The sequence below is a fragment of the Suricata suricatta genome, chromosome 4 (assembly GCF_006229205.1).
Source record: "Suricata suricatta isolate VVHF042 chromosome 4, meerkat_22Aug2017_6uvM2_HiC, whole genome shotgun sequence".
NCBI lineage: Eukaryota > Metazoa > Chordata > Mammalia > Carnivora > Herpestidae > Suricata > Suricata suricatta.
Genome location: NC_043703.1, coordinates 136315749 through 136338434, shown reverse-complemented (window position 1 = coordinate 136338434; position 22686 = coordinate 136315749). Strand labels below are relative to the sequence as shown.

Below are 22686 nucleotides of genomic sequence, written 5' to 3'. Positions count from 1 at the left end.
ACCTTCTAATTTCTGTATAAGTCTAATTACATGAAATAGAAGTTGGGGTTTTGATTTTTTACTTTGCTTTTCTGTTTGGAGTGTCATTGTAACTACTGTATTGTAAATGATGGAAAATAACTGCATATGTTAAAAAAAATTAAAATGGAAAATAAATAAAAAAATTCTTTGCTTAAAGCATTAGAAAAATAATTTCAAAATTAAAAGAATTGAAATGTTCTAGAACTCTAAAATCTGTAAGACTTCCTAGCATTAGGGCATTAGAAAAATAATTTCAGAGTTAAAGAACTGAAATGTTTAAGACTCTAATCTACAAAGAAATTATTTTTTTATTCCTTGATTTATTACACTTCAGTCCCATAGTATCAGGAATAATCTCAAATCATTCCATAAATTTCAGAAGATATAAAATCAGTGACTTTGTTTTGGATTTACAAAATCTTTCCAGGAGAATACCAATAGTTGAAACAAAACAGAATGTCTTCCCTAGACCCAACCAGTTCTTTATCTCTTCTGTTCTTCAAAGTCAAACTGCTTGAAAAAATAAGCGACCCTATCTGTCTCCACTTTATCTGTCCTTCTCACCCCGCCAACCCCTGTGATCTGGTTTGTGTTCCTGCTCCCCCGCCCCCTGAAGCTCTCCGGGCAAGGCGAGCCACAAGCTCGGACCTAGCAGATCTGGACGACTCCTTTTAGGTTACAACTTCCTTGGAGTGTGTGTGGCACCAGCAATTGTCAAACTCCTACTTTCTTTAGCTTGCGTCCAATATACTGCTCTCTCCTCCTTCTCCAATCATTCCTTTTCTGGCTCTCCTTCCTCTGCCTTTCCCTCAAACTTTTCCATTCCCTGTGGCTCTGGCTGGTTCTTTCTTCTCTTTCCACAACACTTGTTCTGCTTGTTCTAACTACTCCTGTAACTTTATCCACAGTATCACTGGTCCCCAAGTAACCATCTCTAGTCATGAGCCCCACTCTCGTATCTGCTTTTCAACTCTTCTTTTTTTTTTTTAATGTTTATTTATTTTTGAAAGAGAAACAAAGAGGTGGAGCACAAGCGGGGAAGGGGCAGAGAAAAGAGGGAGACACAGAATCCGAAGCAGGCTCCAGGCTCTGCATTGTCAGTACAGAGCCCGATGTGGGGGTTGAACCCACAAATTGTGAGATCATGACCTGAGCCGAAGCAGAGGCTCAACTGACTGAGCCACCCAGGCATCCCTCAACCCTTATTTCCTAATCTTTAATTCATTTGGTAATTCAAACAAAACTCACTCAAGAATGAACCTGGAAATCATTCTTGAATTATCTTTATTCCTCATCCCCTATACTCAATCATCTCCAATTCTCCAGGATTCTATTTAAAACATTTCATAGCTGTTACCTCCTCTATTCTACCAGCTACTATGCTATAATTTCTCATCCTGGACCATTAGAAGCTTCCTGGTTCTATTAACAGATCTTTCCAGTTCATCCCCCATATTGAGGTCAGGGCAATCCTTCTAAAATCCACTTCACACTAACTGCACAACAACTAAGTGCAATGTGCATTTCTAGAACAGGAAAAAAAATACTATAAAATCATTACTAGGATATTTGTTGGGAAAAATGCTATAAAGATCATCACTGGAACATATGAATACGGGCTACAGTAAATAACAGAACTATGTCAACAGTAAATTTCCTTAATTTGATAACGAGTTTTAATTATGTAAGGGCACGTCCCTGTCCCTGCTCGCAGAATATATATACAGAAGTATTTAGGGGCATAAGAGGTATAATGCCTGCATCTAAGTAGCAAATGGTTCAGGAAAAAAGCAGTGTATCTACAGAAGGAGCATATCAGCACAGCACAACTTCAACTGGTAAGTCGGAGTCAAGGGCATGTAGTTCTTGCAACTTCTATTAACTTGAGAAATTTTACAATAAAAGGTTTTGAAAAACTTTCGATGTTTCCTATTGTATGTAGGATAAAAGTTTGAACTCCTTAGGCTCTCCATGATCTGGCTTTTGCCCATGTCTAGCATTATCACTTATCAAATCACAACTAACATCTTACCCTCCATACACAGTGATTGCAAATTTCTGAACACACCAAACTGTTTTGTCCCCTGCCAAACACACCCTCTCTACTTTCTGAACCTTGCCTATCTGGCAAACACCTTCATTTTTATGATGCTGTTCCAGTCTCACCTCCTTTTATTATATCTTCACTTCTACTCACTTCTACCTTCCAGATCCAAATAACCACTCCCCTCTTTGTGACCCCACTGTACCCTGTACAGACGTCTCCCATAGCGCTCATGATACTGCACTGCACTTCTGTGGTTTACAAGTCTGCTTCCCGCTACTCTGAGCCCCTAAGAACAATGACAGTAACCTTGTGTATACTCAGTTCCAGCACAGTGCTTAAGTGGGTGGGCAGAGGAATAAATATGTTTAATGAGAAGGGCCACACATACTCACTCACTCTCACTGTCTCTCTCTCTCTCTCTCACACACACACACAATATCCTTAATTACCTGAGGACCTGTATATTTTAATCCCACTGGATTATGATAGAATCATGTACTGGTAAAGAGTACAGACTTCAGAATCAGACAGATCTGCAGGATCTGAATCACAGCTCTAAAACAACTTTGCAACTCTACTCAAGTTACTTAGTTTTTAAGCCTCAGGGCCTGGTGCACTTAATAAAGTTGCCATTATTAATGTTACTACTCTTCCTCTTTGATGACATTTTGTAATTTAAATTGCTTAAAATCTCAAATATTCACAAACTGTGAACTACTTTTAAAAGTAGTTCCTCACCCCCATCATCTCTCCAATATAGCTTCCAATCAACCTTTCAAGGAATAAAAAGAATCATCTTTTTACCAAGAGGTCAACTTGTTTTCACTTTCTTGTGCCATTTAAAGATCCCACATAAAGGCAAAAACAAGTTCTAATAAAGTTTAATCTATTTCTTGATATTCATAAATATTATCTATTAAATGCTATTTTATGACAGTTTTGCAAGCAGCCTAATTCATCAACTTAAAAAAATGAAAAAAGCATGTGATCAAAACAAGCAAAAACAGAATTTCAGTATCGCCTATCAAGTACTCAATTACCTAAAACAAACAACTGTCTCATGCTGCTGACAAAAATTTCCAAAGACCACCACCTGTTAAAACATATACATTTATAATTCATACAAAAATTTCCTAAACTCTCATCTATGACCTGTTGTCCTTTACTTGTGATCCGAACTTAGATTCGTGAGTATGTTAGACACTAGCAACATAGAAAGAGAAGATTCACTTGTGGAGAGAGATGAATCGCTAGAGCAAAGGAACAAAATACCAGAAAAGTCTAGAAAAAGATTCTCATTCTACTCTGCATTTTTCCCCAAAGAAAAAACACCAAACTGAATAATACCAGATGATGAGGAAAAAGGCATTACAGAAATTTCCTTTACAACTCAAAAACGATTTCAATCCCATAAAGAAATAGGTAATGACAGCTCAGGAAGCACGTTAAGTTTCTTAAGAAAGGACGGGGCAGGGGGAAAATGTTGCCAAATTTTTTTTTTTTAAATCACATTAATCAGTTTATTGTTCATAATTATTAACCATTCATAATACCATTAAATATTACAACCATTTGTAAATGTGCATTACAGATACTATTTTTTTGAATTCAAAAGTATAAAGTATTAAAATTTGGATTTGTTTTAGGAATAACAAAAAAATGAGTCCAATCTGTAAAACGAACACAATCTTCCATCTCACTAAATTACCTTTCCTGTTTAAGAGCATACTCCAGCATTTTGATCCTCCTCACAAGATCCTTCTTCAAATTTTCTTGACCTTTTCTTTCCCCCTGAAGGAAGGCAATCTGGGCCTGAGCAGAGGAAAGGAAAAAAAAAAAAAAAGGCAAAACTCAGCTTAGATCAAATAAAAAAGTTTTAAACATAGCTGAAGAAAGAACCTTTGGGAGATAGAGACTTAGATGCAAATATGCTGCCTTTCTGTGTGTGTATGTGTGTGTGTGTGTGTGTGTGTGTGTGTGTGTGTGTGTGTCACAAAGTATGTAAGTATATAGAAAGGGACTGATTGCAAGGGGGGGAATTTTTTCTTTGTAATATATATTCTACTTCAGACTAGGGATGTTAAAACAGGTAATGCATATCCTCTAATAGTCTATACTCTAAAACAATATAAATGCAGACATGCCAAGTATACAGTATAGTTTGCTCAAATGTTTGTGGCATTGAGAGGGTTTCTCTTATAAAGAATGAAGATGGGGATGGGAGAAAATAAAATCGTGAGTTCTTGTACTATTATTGCAAAGTAACAGTTCTCAGAGTTTCACTGCATATTTAAATCTTACGATGGATGTAAGATGGTCTTGAGAGACTTTAATCTGGACCTCCCCTACAAATGAAAAGTAGCTGCCTTTTCTCAATCCCTACCTTTCACGCCACCTCCTTTTAGAAATTTATTAATTTTTTTTACATTTATTTGAGAGACAGAGTGAGATAGAGCATGAGCAGGGGAGGGGAGAGAGAAGGAGACAGAATCTGTGGCTCAAACCCACAAACCATGAGATCATGACCCGAGTCGAAGTGGAATGCTTAACGGACTGAGCCACCCAGGTGCCCCTCCTTTTAGATTTAATTAGCAGGAAAAAAGGTGAAAGTTCAAAAAGAAAAAAACAGAGACAATGGTCCTCCATAGGTTTGTAGGCCCTACAAAGAATAATTAAAGACAAATACACAAAAACAAAAACGAACTCTGCAGTTTAACATGTAAACAAACTGCAAAACTCTTGTATTTGGAAAAACAGTTTGAAAGAAGTGGCTCTCCAGAGAATCTAAAAAGACACTTAGAATTGAAATAGTTTCTTCCCCTTAAGGAACTGAAACTGTGTTGCAAACACTAACTTGTTAAAGTAACTCATAGGGCATTTAAGGGCCCTAAAGAGTTGCTCTATCAATTTCACTGTTCTCATATGCTCTCCCATTTCTATTACAATGACAATGTTATTTATATTCCCACAGTGCTTTCTATTTAAGTAAGCAATAAATTATATTTAATGATGACCTTACCACATCCCTAAGAAATTATGGATTGTCCAACTAAGGTTTAGTGAGTGAGCCTCTAAACCGATTTCTACTTCATTTGAATAACACTCCTTTCCGTTTTTTCAATACCATAACAAATATAATGTGTTGGTGGTATAGTGGTGAGCATAGCTGCCTTCCATAACGAACATAATATCCAATTCACCAACCATCTTATAACTTTGAAGATGAAGGTAGTGCTGTTTTTGTCCTCATTTCAGTAAGCTCTTAAAAGTTACCTTGCAATTAAAAGAATTATTTTGATCTTATTGAATTAAAAAGAGTCCAAAAACAATTGTATACACAGAGGAAAAGGCATCAAATACCTATACTACCTACACTTAATGATCATGAAACCTTTTGAAATTATGTACTCTACAAGGCAATTATTTTATGTAAACATAATAATAATTCCATTAAATGCTGACAAAAGTGGAAGTCCTGAAAAAAAGGATAAGATAGTACAACTTGTTTGACCAACCAATACTTCGGAACAGAATTCAAAATGGCTTTAATGAAAACAATAATCACCATAATTATGTAATCAAAGTAATAATAAAATTAATGATGAATGTCTTTCACTGCATATCCTTTGGCGAGTTTTATATTTCAGTCACCATCTCGGTCCCCGGATGATTCTGAAACTTCAACCCATAATACTCGAAAATCTTCACTGTGACTCATTCCTGAACCCAACAACTTCTTGTGTTCCCAGTCCACTTGCTTCTCCATCTTCCAGTCAATTCACATATTGGATTAAATATTAATAAATATAAAAGACTCAGAATTGTTAAAGAGAAAGACTATAGAGAAGATAGAGTTGCCTGGAAAGAAAAACAAAAAAGATTAATAGGAATATTTGTGTTGTACTATTTCTTGGTGATCACAGAATACCTCTGTGATATTTCTGCCAAAGATGCATAACCCAAAATCAATCATAGAGAAACAAACATTATGCAAACTCAACTTAAGGGATATTTTACATTAACTTTCTTGTAATGTTCAAAAGTATCAGGTCATAAAAGTCAGGGAAAGATTGTTTTATAGTGAAGGAGACTAAAAAGACATGAAAACCAAGTATAATGTATGATTCTAAACTGGATTTGGCTATAAAAAGAACATTATTAGGACAAGTGATGAAACATGAATGGGGTCTGAGGATTAGATAGTAGTAAAATATCAGTGTAACTTCCTGATTTCGATGGTTATATGTTGTTACATAAGTACTTATTTATAGGAAATAAACTATTTTAAAGTATTTGATGGGAAACACAGGGTATCAGATAATAGCTGACAACTTGTCCTCAAATAGTTCAGATAAAAATTCTGTGTATTACCATTGAGACAACTCTGTCAATACAAGATCTAAATTTTTTAATTTTCAAACACTATGCCAACTTCCTGAATATGATAAGATACAAGTTCAATTCAAAGTCAGCATAGAGAAACCCAAGAGGTATCAATAATCAGGAACAAAACAAGGATGTCCATTTTCATCACAAATATTTAATCATATTCTGGAGGTGGTGGCCAATGCCATTAGTCAAGAAAGAATGTTTAAAAACAGAAAAGGGGAAATAAAATTATCATTATTGCAAATTATACAAGTGGATACTTGGAAAATCCAAGGAAACTTGACTACACAGTATTTTTTAAAATAGAGGAATTTTGGTAAAGTGGCTACATATTAAAATAAATTAAAACCCGTAAGGGGTATCTGGGTGGCTCAGTCAGTAAAGCACCTGAGTCTGGCAGGTCATGATCTCACTGGTTCATGAGTTCGAGCCCCATACTGAACTCTGCACTCAGAAAACAGAACCTGCTTGAGATTCTGTCTCTCCCTCTATCCTGCTTGTGCACACATGCACATGTGCTCTCTCTCTAAATAAATAAGTTAAAAAAGTTGAAACTCATGAACTTCTATAAAAACAGTTAATATAAGGACAGAAAACTATCCTATTTATAATAACAAAAATAAGCTAATTAGAACAAACCTTTCAATAAAAAACTAAAACCTATGCAAAGAATACAGCACACAATGATTCTAAAGTACAAGTGGAAAATTAAATAAGCAGAATAAACATATTATTTAAAATCCCTGAAATATTTTAAAAACATTTCTACTGGGGCACCTGGGTGGCTCAGTCAGTTAAGTGTCTGACTTTGGCTTAGGTCATGATCTCACAGTCCATGGGTTCGAGCCCCGCATCAGGCTCTGTGCTGACAGCTCAGAGCCTGGAGCCTGCTCAGATTCTGTTATCTGCCTCTCTCTCTGCCCCTCCCCTGTTTGTGCTCTGTCTCTGTCTCTCAAAAATAAATAATTACACTAAAAAAACTTTTTAAGCATATTTCCACAGTCACTTAAATGGTGATACTAATGCATGAACAGAGAGCTCTGATATGGGCAATCCAAAAAAAACCCAAAATATACAGGAACTTAGTATAAGCTGAAGGGGATACTGCAGCTCACTGTGCGGAAACGTGAATTATTCAATCAATGTTGATGGGCAGCTATCTGGAAAATATTTCTCACGTCAAAACAAATAACAAAAATTTTTCAAGGAACCCCAAAGTATTTGAAGAAAAGGTAGGGTTTGCTTTTAATAATCTCAGGGTTAGGAATGCCTTTCTGAGAATAAGACAAAACCCAAAGCCATAAAAGACTAATAAAAATTTATCTCAAAAAATATTTACATGTAGAGCAATTAAAGTTACTGATAATTCTTTTATTGACAAATGTCAAAACAAAATAGGAAATGTAGTCACATTACAAATCACGTTTGCTTGTCTTAATATAATAAGAGCACCTACAAATAGATAATAATCAAGGACTCAATAGAAAAACATACAAAGGGCAGGTTGACTTAAAGGAAACACAAAAAGCTCAAACTTATTAAAAAGACTTTTAATGTCACATGTAAGAGAAATATCAATTGAAATTATAATCAGATTTCCCCTTTCCTATCAGACTAAGATCAATAATGTAATAAAACAATATATTAAGGAAAAAAAGCACCTGCCAGTTTTACGACAGTGGACAATTTGGTAACATCCATCCATGCTCTGAATGCACACAACTCTTTACTCAGCAATTCTAATTCTAGATCATTACCCTTCAAGTACATTTGCACATGTATGAAATGATATATTGAAAAAATATACTCCAAAATGTATGTATAATCCAAATGTCCCATCTACAGGGAACTGGTTAAATTAATTCTGAATACAACTAGTAGAAAATCAGGTCCTCAACTAATATATATTTAAAAAAAAAGAGAGAGAGGAAGAAAAAGTCAATTTCTTAAATTTTCCCCCTCTGGAAAACTCTACTCAGAAAGTTAGAAGAAACAAAAGATCTTAAAACACATGTTCTGACAGACTAATTTCTTCTATAAAAATCACCTGAGTCTAAAACATAATAACTGGTATAAATTCTACCCTTTCAAATAAAAAGTAAATCCCAGGTAATGGTTTTTCTAATATGGTAAGATACTATTGTGTGAATTGGATTATTTAACTGAAAAAGGCAGGAGGAAGAGGGAGACAGAAGGGAAGAAAGACTGAAAGAAAGAATGGAAGAGAAGGAAGAAAGGAAAAAAGAAAGAAAACAGGGGAAAAAATGGGCTACATCTATACAAAAGAATGCTATGCAATTGTTACAAAGGAAACAGTTCTTACTATATTGATATAGAATAATTTCCAATAGGGTAAATGAAAAATATAAGCAAAACACAGAACAATGTATGTAGTTTGTAACCATTTGGTTTAAAAAAAAAAGTAAATATACTATTATGCTTCTCTGTGTAAGTAATAACTCTGGAGTGATTCACAAATATGTAGTCATTCTGAATGTCTCCAAAGAAAATAACTGGGTGGTTGAGAGAAAGAAGAATGGAGTGAAAACTACCTTTAAATGTATATGTCCCTCCTCGCACTTTCTGAATGCTACATGTACTATAGGCATGTTACTATGCACAAAGGTCTCTTAATTGAAACATTTAAAGACTTTTACAGCCAAACAAATGAATTCACTAGATCTGGCTCCACAAGCCACAAGTCTGCAAACTCTGTCTTAGATGTTTCAATCTAAATACTTATTTTTATGAAAGAGGAAAAAAAGAAGCACCAAGAGAGTGAGTTTATGCCCCTACAGAGCACAGCATTCTCACAAACGAACCAAGATAATAGTCCAAGACCAGATGAGTCACCACCTGGGAAACTCAGGGCACAGACGCAATACAGTGGAGTATCAGCAACAAGGATATGACAGAAAACGCACTGTCCGAAGGGCCCCTGAGAATAAGTTCTCCCTGCACATCACTGAAACAGAATTCCTTCTGAAATGAGAGAAAGGTTTCTAGATTGCAAATATATTCCTAGATGCCAATACTGTCCAGTAATACGGAAGTGATGAATTCAGTTATTTAATTTTCTACTGCATGGGTTTACTTCTCTATGAACTACGTAAGCTACAACCTGCCGACTTTCTAAAACTCTTCCTTCTGCCTGCACTAACGTCACCTCAACATTCTTGGAGTGAACTCTTTTGAACTTTCCAAAGTTCTGGGAACAAAAGATTATGACATGCAATTGAAATCTTGAGGAAAAAATCAGAAAAATGAAGTAAATTCAGTATGATCAAGTAGATAAGGTATGAAATAGCTTTCGAGTATTGCAAATAAAATGCTTTAAATTATAAATCATCATACATCTGTTCATCTGGACAAGGAAACCTAGTGGTAATGGCACATATTTTTGAAAAGAAAATTGGAATTACCTTCAAGGAAAATAAATGTTAGAAAGCCCACAAGCCTTATAAGATTTTTACATTACTTACCTAAATTAGGCCTTCATTTCCTAGCCATTAAAAATAAAAAACATAAAAACAACAATAACTGAGTATTTTATAATTTAAGTCTATGTGGTAAGCAAAAATTAATTTTTGTATTATTTTTCAATCCCAATTTGTCAAAAGGCTATATCTAAGGAATATAAATCTGTTATATCTAAGGTTTATCTGTATATACAGGAATATCTAATAAACAATTAAATCATTTTAAATGTACCATTTAATTTATTGAAACCATTTAAACTATCTTGTACTCTTAAGTTTTAAAAGGGTTCAAATTCAAAACTGAAATCACTGTAAAGTATATTCATAAAGAAAAATACGGGAAATATTAGTTTGGGCTGGACACTTTTCAGGTGTTTCTTGCTCATCTGCAATGGGAGGGAAAGAGCACTCACTTTTACAAAAATTTATAGTATAAGGAAACGACCAATTTAAGCTTCTCACTTTCAATTTGAGCATATACTCACAAACAACAAGAGACATCCTTGGAAAGTAAAAGTGAATAACACGGTTGACTTAAGCTAATACCACACAATGAAGTTTCAATATGTTGCTTTATATCCTAACACCCTTATAAACCACACTTGTTCCTCTGAAAAACTTGGGATTACACTGTTCTCTTACATTCAGGCTGCAAAGTGGTTTTCTCTGGCATACAACTGTTGCCTCTAGCAGCCCTCTCTCCTAAAGACAGTGTGACCACTGGGAGCCAGCAAGCTGTACTGTACAGGAATCACAGAGAGGACTTGCAGGAACACACACTGCCCCGCCGGGCCCCATCCTCGGTCTGGAATGGGCCTGAGAATTTGCATTTCCAACAAGTACCCAGGTGATGCTAATGATGCTATTCTGGGACAAAACTTGGAGAACCACTGACCTACACCATCTGTGACATAGTTAGAAGGCCAAAAATAAAGCAAATAGGCCGTTAAAGAGCAAGAAACAGAGCTGTCCCAGAACCCCAGCTCTCTATGCCACAGAAGTACAGTCTTATATAGGCCCTCAAGCTGACAGACACATAAGCTGTTTTGATTCTCTTCCAAATTTCTTGTTTATGACTGTATTTTTAGTAGTCTTGTGATAAAAAATAAAATAAAACTGACCATTTTTCATTCAGTTAAAATCACATTTTTAGAGGGGCGCGTGGGTGGCTCAGTCGGTTAAGCAGCTGACTTCAGCTCAGGTCATTACTTCCTGATCCGTGAGTTCGAGCCCCTTGACAGGCTCTGTACTGACAGCTTGGAGCTTGGAGCCTGCTTCAGATTCTGTGTCTCCTTCTCTCTGCCCCTTCCCCACTCAAGTTCTGTCTCCCTCTGTCTCAGAAAGAAATAAAAACATTAAAAAAAATGTTTTTAATCACATCTTTAGAGAATAACCACCACAGTCCAAATTACTGTAAAGAAAAAAGGAAAAACATAAAACCAGGCTCCTACTCCCAGTGCACTTCCAATCTAGTGAGGGTACAAGACCAGAACACATATGTATAGAAAAAAAGCTAAGGGGCACCCTGGTGGCTCAGTCAGTTGGGGATCGACTTCAGCTCAGGTCATGATCTCACATGGGTCATGGGTTCGAGCCCCGCATCGGGCTCTGTGCTGACAGCTCAGAGCCTGGAGCCTGCTTTGGATTCTGTGTCTCCCTCTCTCTCTGCCTCTCCCCTGCTTGTGCTGTCTTGCTTTCTCTCTCTCTCTCAAAAATAAATAAACATTAAAAAACTTTTTAAAGAAAAAAACTAAGACCAGAATATGGGGTCTCCTAGTAACTGAGGATTTTAGTTGTAAATTATGAAATGTTCACATTTACTCATTTAACAATATTAACTGAGCACCTACCTTGTACCAGGCACAGTTACTGACACTAGGGCTATGATAGTGACAAAACAAAACAGTACAATAGAAGAACCACTGTATGCTGAATACAACACACATGGGCCAGTAGGATATATTGAATGTAACTAGAACCAGAAACACAATTAAAGGCAAAAGCAACACTTTCCGAGGGAGTCAGCCCTGGCACGTCACGGTTATGGTGCGGTTCGGTTGTGTGTGGTTCAGAAAGTATGGAAACTTCATTGATAATCTAAGACTCTTCACGAGGGGAGAAATGGTGGGATGGTTTACCCTCGTTTAGGTGGAGAAGGTGGAAAAGGTGGTGACGTCTGGGTTGCAGCCCATAAGAAAATGACTTTAAAACAACTTAAAGACAAATATCCTCAGAAACGGCTTGTGGCTGGAGAAGGAGCAAACAGTCGAGCTAGTGCACTGAAAGGCTCCAGAGGAAAAGACTGTGAAATTCCTGTACCTGTGGGTATTTCAGTAACTGATGAAAATGGTAAAATTATAGGAGAACTCAATAAAGAGAAAGACAGAATTTTGGTAGCTGAAGGAGGTCTTGGTGGTAAATTACTTATAAATTTCTTACCATTGGAAGGCCAGAAACGAGTCATTCACCTTGATCTAAAACTTATCACTGATACAGATCTAGTAGGATTCCCAAATGCAGGAAAATCCTCTTTGCTAAGTCAGGTTTCTCATGCAAAACCTGCAATTGCTGATTATGCATTTACAACATTAAAGCCTGAACTTGGAAAGATTATGTATAATGATTTCAGACAGGTTATCAGTAGCTGATCATATGAACAAAGGAATGGGCCACAAAATCCTCAAGCATATAGAAAGAACTAGACAATTACTTTTTGTTGTCGATATTTCTGGATTTCAGCTTTCTTCCCAAACTCAATACAGAACTGCCTTTGAAACCATAATACTGCTTACAAAAGAGTTGGAGTTGTACAAAGAGGAACTTCAGACAAAACCTGCACTTCTGGCAGTTAATAAAATGGATTTGCCAGGTGCCCAAGATAAGTTCCACGTACTGATGCATCAACTCCAGAATCATAAAGATTTTCTGCATTTGAGAAAAATATGATTCCAGAGAGGACTATAGAGTTCCAACGTATCATCCCCATTTCTGCAATTATGCGAGAAGGAATTGAAGAATTAAAGAACAATATAAGAAAATCTCTGGATGAACACACCAACCAGGAAAATGGTGCATATCATAAGAAACAGTTGCTTAATTTAAAGATTTCCTATACAGTATCTTATAATGAGCCACTATCAATGAATGCTGTTACTAATCCCAGATAGATGTAATTTAAATATATTAAAAATAATATCAAGGAGGGCCTGGGTGGCTCATTTGGTTAAGCATCCACCTCTTGGTTTAGGCTCAGGTCATGATCTCATGGTTCATGAGATTGAGCCCCATGTCAGGCTTTGCAGTGACAGCATGAGCCTGCTTATGATTTTCTTTCTCTCTCTCTCTCTCTCTCTCTCTCTCTCTTTCTTCCTCCCTTGTTCATGCGCATGCGTGTACACACACACATGCACTCTCTCAAATATACATAAATAAGTAAAATTAACAAAATTCTTTTACTGTTTTTTTTTTTTGATACAGAGAGAGACAGAGCCATGAGAGGGGGAGGGGGAGAGAGAGTAGGAGACACAGAACCGAAAGCAGGCTCCAGGCTCTGAGCTAGCTGTCAGCACAGAGCCTGACGCAGGGCTTGAACCCACGAATGTGAGATCTGACCTGAGCCGAAGTCAGAGGCTTAACCGACTGAGCCACCCAGGCACCCCAACAAAATTCTTTTAAAAAGGCAAAAGCAGTGAATATAAAAATAAATACAAAACACAGTGGGATACCTATTCAATTCTGGGGTCAATTACAAAACTGATGTTCATCTCAGAAACTATATTTAAATCTAACATTTTTTATTACTTTTTTTAAATTTACATCCAAGGTAGTTAGCATATAGTGCAACAGTGATTTCAGAAGTAGATTTCTTAATGCCCCTTACCCATTTAGCCCATCCCCCCTCCCACAACCCTCCCAGCAACCCTGTTTGTTCTCCATATTTCTAAGAGTTCTCCTATGTTTTGTCCCCCTCCTTGTTTTTATATTATTTTTGCTTCTCTTCCCTTATGTTCATCTGTTTTTTATCTTAAAAGTCTTCATATGCATGAAGTCATATGATATTTGTCTTTCTCTGACTAATTTCGCTTAGCATGATACCCTCTAGTTCCATCCAGGTAGTTGCAAATGGCAAGATTACAGCTAGCTTTATCATTTAACAGATGAATGAGTTGCCTGAAATTTTCCTCATATAAGTACTGTGCTATTATTTTCATTTATCGAGCATTCCTTTCCAAAACAGATAAGGAATTTTTTAGATGACAGATTATGTCTGAAGTTCTACAGGAGATTGCACAGCAATCCCTCCATCCCTAAACACATGATTACAGAAACAGACTGTCCTACACAAGAAACTCTCCACTGGTCAAATCCACATTTAAAACATGAAATTAATTACACACATTATCAGAGGATGGCAAAATATAAATAACTGCTCATCAGATTTTTTGACTCCTCACAAAGCTTCCGCTAGCCCTCAACCGGTGAACCGCATGTCCTCCTATCTCTCAAATCGTTACAAATGTTTCTAATGTTTGCACAAAGGGGTAGAAAGTTTACACACATATATATATGTAATATACAAGTGTATGCGATCAACATATCATGCACTATAAACTTGTACAATGTTATAGGTCAATTATATCTCAGTAAAGCTGGAAAAAAGAAAAAATATGTACTTATTCATAAATATACACAGTGGAGTGAGAGAATAAGATATTAGTCAAGCGATGAATCTGTGGATGTGCAATATAATAAACTTGACATTCAAAGATGTAGCATTCACAGTTATCACTGTTTGAGAGGCACCCAGAAGACATTCCATTAAGATGATGTGAGGCTACAGGCCAGATCCTGAGCAAATGCTAACCTAAACAAGGATTCACATCTCAAAGGTCAAAAGCAGTAACTCTAAAACAGTTTTTTAAAAACAGAGCTTCTTTATCAAAGAAGTCTCTTCCCAACCCCAAAGAAAGCCAAACGGCTAGCGGTGGTGTTGGAAGTGAAAAAAATATGTAAGTACTAAGAAAGTGACAGCTCTTAGTCAGAAAATGTCATATTTGGTAACAGCTTGTAACTATGAATGTGAACAAGTCCACCAACTGTTCTATACAGAAAAAAAAAAATCATTAAACTGACTCAGCAAGTGTTCCAACCTGAGCAAATTCTATTCATCAAAAGAAATAAAACTTTCATTATCACTGAGAAGAATATTAACTTAATAGGGGTGTATATATATATATATATATATATATATATATATACACATATACATATATGAAACATGACTCTCAAAGGAAATAAAATTCAGAGGAAGCACGGTTCCCACACAAAGATTTCTGAATTTTAAAACCAAAGGATTCACAAAAAGTCTCAGAAAGTACTCCTTGACAATGAAAAGTTTTCTACAATGTATCATTTTCTTTATGGTCAGAAAACTTCAAAGCAGTTCTGAACATGTTTTACACCAATTAAATTCACTTTTGATTGATAGTCTCTAAAGAAAGTCTTCAAGAAGCAACACTTTTCATATTAAAACACTCATTCGAGGGGCGCCTGGGTGGCTCAGTCAGTTGGGCATCCGGTTTTGGCTCAGGTCATGATCTCACAGTTCATGGGTTCAAGCCCCACGTTGGGCTCTGTGCTGACAGCTAGCTCAGAGCCTGGAGCCTGCTTCAGATTCTGTGTCTCCCTCTCTCTCTGACCCTCCTCTGCTTGCGCTGTCTCTCTCTCTGTCTCTCTGTCTCTCAAAAATAAATTTAAAAACATTAAAAAACAATTTTAAACACTCATTCGATAGGTCTACATTGTGAACCTATAAATCTACAATGCTATGTAACTAAAGCCCAAATTCTTCCCAATTGAATTTAAGGCTTATCTACAATCTATTCCCAACTCACTTGCCCAGCTTTGTCTTCCACGTTCCCTTCTTACACATCCTGTGTTCCAATCACAGGGGACAATCTTTTGATCTTAAAATATGGCCTGAACTCTCCCAGTCCCATAGCTTGGCTAATGCTCTCCTCTTTATCCCCACTTCCTCCCCAAATGCTCCTCTGAAATTCTGAATTCTATCCATGTCAAGTCTTGGCCTATTTAGCTCAAAGTAACTCCTCCCTTCTCTGAAGCCCAAGAGTACTTATTATTTTTTATTAAAGAAAAACTCCTCTGTATATAAATACTGTTTTACTACTTTATGACACTTAAATTAATGTTCAGTCAGGAGGCAAGAAAATAAGCATTCCTGAATACCAGGCATTGTGGTAACCACAGTATGTAACTAATCTAATTCTCTGTGTTATTACTGTTTTTATACCATCATTTTCATTGAGTGTACTACAGACCTTCAAGTAAAGTTACCAGACTTCCTAAACCATTGCAACAGATCTTCTGGACTGGCTACTCAAAATACACATTCCCAACCCCTTTCCACCTTGTAACTTCCTACTAGAAGTAGAGTCTAGAAAGCAAAACTCATGCTTTCTTAGATTCTGTAGTAGCCAAACATGGCTATGTAGCCAATGAGATCTATATGGATACCTGCTGGGCATGGGGAGATGGTACTTAGGGGGAGAGCTTATTATTCACTGATAGAGGGGACACAATGAAAAACACTCAAGCAAACCTTTTTGCTACTTTTCACTGTGGTCTTGATGTCTGTAACTACAGCAATCTTATAACCATAATGTAACAAAGAAGACAATACGCCAACACTGAGGGTGAAGGATGGCAGGAGAGAGTAACAGAAAAAGCCTAGTTTCTTATGTCATCACTTTATAACCGCACCAACTTGTATCAGAGAGAAATACTACTCACCACCAGACTTGTGAGAAAAATAGGACCTTTTATGTTCACTGTTAACAGGGTTTACTTTCTAATACTCATTTCACTATAGTTGGACATTCAGAATATGACTTTTACCTATTACAAAATAAATTGCTAATGATGTTCTTCATGTATATAGACTCTTTTTTAAGTTTTTAATTTTAATTACAGTATAGTTAACAGACAGTGTTATACTGGTTTCAGGTGTACAATATAGCAATTCCACAGTTCTGCACGTTACTCAGTGCTCATTGTGACAAGTGTACTCTTTAATCCCCATCCCCTATTTCACCCATCACCACAAACTTCCCTCTGGTAACCATCAGTTTGTTCTCCACACAGAGTCTGTTTCTTGGTTTGTTGTCTTTTTCTTTGCTCATTTTGTTTCTTAAATTCCACATATAAGTGAAACCATATGGTATTTGTCTTTCTCTGACTTACTTCGCTTAACTTTGTACTCTCTAGATCCATCTATGTTGTGGCAGATTTCATTCTTTTTTATGGCTGGAAATATTCCACATCTTCTTTACCCATTCATCTACTGGTGCACACTTGAGCTGCTTCCATAATTTGGCTATTGTAGACAATGCTGCAATAAACATAGGAGTGCATGCATCCCATTGAATTAGTTTTTGTATTTTGGGGAGTAAATGCCTACTAGTGCGATTAGTGGATCATAGGATTGTTCTATTTTTAACTTTTCTAGAAATCTCCATACTGTTTTCCACAGTGGCTGCACCACTTTGCATTCCCACCAACAGTGCAAGAGGGTTCCTTTTTCTCCGTTTCTTTGCCAACATCTGTTGTTTCTTGTGTTTTTGATTTTAGACATTCTGACAGGTGTGAGGTGGCATCTCATTGTGGTTTTGATATGCACTTCCCTGATGATGAGAGATGTTAAGCATCTTTTCACGTGTCTGTTCAAGTCAGTTCATGTCTTCTTGCCTATTTTTAATTAGATTATTTGTTTTCTGACTGCTGAATTATATCAGTTCTTTATATATTTTGGACACTAATCCTTTATCAGATGTGCCATTTGCAAATATCCTCTCCAATTCAGTAGGTTGCCTTTCATGCATCTAGACTTTTAAGGGAATTATTTATTTCTCTGGGATAAACCGCAACAAACTGAATTACTAGGTCAAAGTACGTTTCCTGACAGACAGTTGATAATCCCAACAACAATGTATGAGAGTAAAGTTTAACACATCTCCCCCAGCACTGGGTGTTGTCACTGATTTTTAAAAATTCATAAACAGAAAAGACTATTTCAGTGCTTTAATGAATACTTCTTTGATGATAATTATTGACTATTTTGCCATATGTTGACTATTGCCCTATAACAGAACCATCCAAATACTTATTAAGTAGTTCAATAAGCTATATTTTGATAGCTTTAAAAAAATTCTTCTTCAGTAAAAATACCAAAAACTAGGGAAAAGTGTTCAAACTTTATATGCACATATAAAGTAAAAAACAACAAATCCATTCCTTTACCCTCATCCCATTACATAGATATAACCAATGTGAATGGTTTGGTGAATTCTCTTCTGAACTTTCCTGTGTGCTGAGACAAAAAAAAATAAGCAAAAATAACACCTGTTTGGGTTACATAATTACTAAAAGTAAGTACAGGAACTATAAGCATACATACACACACACACACACACACACACACACATATGTATACACGTATGTATGTATATGTGAATACATAAAATTTGAATATATATGAATATGTAAAATTAATGGAAATGATTTTTATTGAGTTCTTTCTGTTATGTTTTTCTGAATAAGTCATTTCATTCTCACAAAGACAAAATAATTATGTACAAACCAATCATTTTTAAAACATAAATGGGTACACTAACAGATCTCAAGGAAATACAGATGCTAGAGAGTTAAAGACCTTATAATAAAGGAAGTTAAGACTGAAATGTAAAATTATATGTTGCTGATTTTACTATTAAGGTGGGCACGCCCTATAGGCAGTAGACAAGGCAGGACAAAATGTACATAAAATATCGCAAAAGAATCTTCCTAAAAGGAGAAAAAAATGACATAATTTCATTTTTGTAAATAAAAAACACATGCACAGAAAAAAATATTTTACAAAGATAAAGAAAAATGAAAGGAGAACATGAGAATGGATGTAAAAATAGATTGAACAAGAGAGGCAGTAAGCAATCATTGCCAAGGTAAATGTAAGTTCAATAAAAAGCCCAAGTATGTGTGTTTATGTGTGCATAAACATCAAATTCTGTAGGGACACAAACTAATTGTTAGTAGAATTCATTTCTAAACAGGTTTGTGAGAAGGACTAGAAAGAGGGAGACACCAGAGATCTTTCTGAATATCTTGTATTTTATATACATACCTATCCTTATTTCTTTCTTTTTTTAATGTTTATTTATTTTTGAGAGAGAAAGAGCGAGCGAGCATGCATGGGCAGGGGAGGGGCAGAGAGAGAGGAAGACAGAGAATCTGAAGCAGGCTCCAGGCTCTGAGCTGTCAGCACAGAGCCCCGTGGGTTCAAGATCATGACCTGAGCTGAAGTCAGGTGTTTAACTGAGCCACCCAGGCGCCCCTTTACACCTATTCTTATTTTAAAGAAACAATTTCTTCTGACAAAGATTCTCTCCTCGACTAAACTTCAATCAGGCTCCTCTGAGCTCTACTAGGCCAGATCTTTAGACTTCCATGTCTACCCTCCCACCCCCCAGTTTTGCAACAATCTTACTGTAGGTCAGTTTGGCAAGAATCCCTCACCTTCAATATCTCATCACTCTCAATATATCTGATAAATTCCTCAACCCTCCTGTACCCCAGGTGACATTTGGTCACCCTGGTCTGCCTTCAGCAAGAATCCTGTCAAGTCCATTTAGACAGAATCCCTCTACCCCTGATGTTTCCTCTTCAATAATTTACATCCACTGACAACACCACCACCACAAACACACACACTCTGCCCTGGCTATAAATTCCCAATTTTCCTAGTAGTACTCAGAATTGGACCCAGTTCTACACTGAGGTCTCTTTCCCACTATTGCAATGGTACCTGATTAAAATCTGTTTTTTACCACCTTAACCACTGTCCAGCTCCTAATTTTTTTTAATACTGCTGAAAGTAAAATTTAGACAGTTTCTAAAAATAAAGTGTAAATAAAATTTAAATTCTAAATAAAATTTAAAACTCTCTTTTGGGGGGGCACCTGGGTGGCTCAGTTGGTTAAAAGTGTCAAGGTCTTGATTTCGGCTCAGGTCATGATCTCAGTTTGTGGATTCGAGTCCCACGTCAGGCTTTGTGCTGACAAGTGTGGAGCATGCTTGCTATTCTCTTTCCTTCTCTTTCTCAAAATAAATCAACTTAAACAAACAAATAAAAACTTTCTAGGGGCACCCAGGTGACGCTGACAAGTGTGGAGGCTGCTTGGGATACTCTCTCCCTTTCTCTCTTTCTCAAAATAAATAACAACAAAAAAGCTTTCTTGGGGCACCTGGGTGGCTCAGTGGGTTAAGCATTCGACTTTGGCTCAGGTCATGATCTCACAGTTTGTCAATTTGAGCCCCATGTCAGGCTCTGACCTATCAGCTCAGAGCCTGGAACCTCCTTTGGATTCTGTGTCTTCCTCTCCCTCTGCCCCTCCCCTGCCCTCTCTCTCTCAAAAATAAAAAAATATTTAAAATGTTTTAATAAAAATTTAAAAATTAAAACTTTTTTGTAGAAAAACTGGTGGTTTGTAGTCAGTGAGTCATGCTCTAAATCTCTTCTATAATTCACAATTTAGCAAACTTACAAAAATGTTTTTTAAAAATCAGTATAGATTCCTTAACTAGGGAAGTCAAGTTTATTAAAAACAAGCTTTTAATAACAACTACCTGATTTTCAAACATCATAAAAAATATATATATAAAATTAAGTCAAAATATCACAGTAACCATTTTTATCCAAACAAAAAAACAAGAGAACACGAAGTAGGGAAAATAGTAAAGACTTACTAGACACACATTAAAAACACCCGAGATAAATTTAGGCTTTGATGTACACTGAATCTTAAAGATCAATAAATTCCTGCTTTAATTTGGGGGAGGGAAGCCAGGGAACATAATTTTTCTTGACCCTCAGGACCAGAACTACACACATCAATCATTGAACTATACTGTACAAAGCTTCAGTGTTCTTTATTTGATATGGGAGTTGGGAGATTCCTACTCCTGGTTCTCTCACTAATCTGTGTGACCTTATTAAACTTTTCTGAACCTCAGTTTCCTTAACTACACAAGGAGACAATTTAACATTCTGGGATTATATAGAACTGAAAATGATATGTGGAAAACAAAACTAAGTCCTGATTCCAAGACAATGAGTATTTTTTTAATTTCTGTTTGCCTTTTGTTTACTTGCATGGGAGACTGATAATATACCGTTGAATTAATATCTTCGAAGGCAGTATTACTTTGGTGAATTTCTTAAAAAATTTTTATTTATTTTTGAGAGAAAGAGTTAGAGTGTGAGTGAGGGAAGGGCAGAGAGAGGGGTAGACAGAATCTGAAGCAGGCTCTGAGCTGTCAGCACAGAGCCTGACATGGGACTTGAACCCACAAACCATGAGATCATGACCTGAGCCCAACTGACTGAGCCACCCAGGTGCTCCTACTTTGGCTAATTTTTTAAAAATTTATAATTGAATTCAAGACAATGGCCACCTTCCAAAAGATAGCTTCACCCTCCAGAATAATTATCCATTTCTCTATAGTTATCAGTGTTTTTTGGTTGCCAGCAAGGCGGAGGTTTTTTTCTGTGTTATTAGTCAGGAGCTCCTTTCTGCAAAATTGAACTCAATTGTAATATCATCATTATTGACACATAATGGTAACAGATACTGCACTAGGTGTTAGAAGTAAATTAAAAAACAATAATAAGGTACCGAGGAAGCTGTGAAAGCTCCAAGAGAACAGACTGCCCTCACCAGTGAGCGCCACATCCCCAATGCCGACAACCACCCGCATGTGGCAGGTGCCCAATAAATATTTGTTAAATTAATCGAATAGATGCATAAAAAGCAAGTAAACAGTAAAAGATAGCACACCCTAAGTGCCAAATGACAAAAGCAAGTATTAAAAAAGGAACACTCATGTGTGCGCTTCGGCAGCACATATACTAAAAAAGGAGCACTCAAAACCAAAACCTTTTCATGTTGGAAATGGGATTAAGCTAAATTTGAATAAAGAATATATAAATCTGAAAGAATAATACAAACTATGAGGTGGTGGAAGAACATTCCAGAATGACGAAACTTTTTGAGCAATAATTTAAAAAAAAAAGTAGACGTGGCTTATGTGCAAAGCAAGATTAAACTATGTTGGTTTAGAAACAGTACCTTAATGGGTAGGAAATATAAACAGTCTAATCAGGGAAGAGATTTGAAACCTATTATAGGCAAAAAGAAAAAATAGTATCTTTTTTAAAAAAATTTTTTAACATTTATTCACTTTTTGAGAGACAGAAAGACAGAGCAGGAGCAGAGGAGGTGCAGAGAGAGGGAGACACAGAATCCGAAGCCAGGCTCCAGGCTCTGAGCTAGCTGTCAGCCCAGAGCCTGACACGGGGCTCAAACTGAGAGATAATGACCTTAGCTGAAGTTGGACGCTTAATAGACTGAGTCACCCAGGTACCCCAATGTTTATTTATTTTGAGGGAGGGAGAGAGAGAGACAGAGTGCAAGCAGGGGAAGGGCAGTGAGAGAAGGAGACACAGAATCTGAAGCAGGCTCCAGCCTCCATGCTATCAGCACAGAGCCCAGTGTGGGGCTCAAACTTAAGAAACTCAAGGTCATGACCTGAGCCGAAGTCAGACACCTAACAGACTGAGCCACCCAGGTGCCCCAGACAAAAGACTATCTTGAACAAATCATTATTTTCACATGCTTG

At 36.5% G+C, this 22686-nt stretch overlaps 1 protein-coding gene and 1 pseudogene across 2 annotated transcripts in view; one reads left to right on the top strand and one right to left on the bottom strand.

The window, feature by feature from the left end:
- STRN (striatin) overlaps nt 1-22686 on the bottom strand; it is an 89212-nt gene that overhangs the window by 53444 nt on the left and 13082 nt on the right. For both annotated transcript variants that reach the window (XM_029937959.1, XM_029937960.1), the window contains exon 2: nt 3777-3880. In XM_029937959.1, coding sequence (XP_029793819.1) covers nt 3777-3880 — 104 coding nt within the window. The remainder of the gene's footprint in view (nt 1-3776; nt 3881-22686) is intronic.
- LOC115290163 lies at nt 11980-13103 on the top strand (annotated as a pseudogene).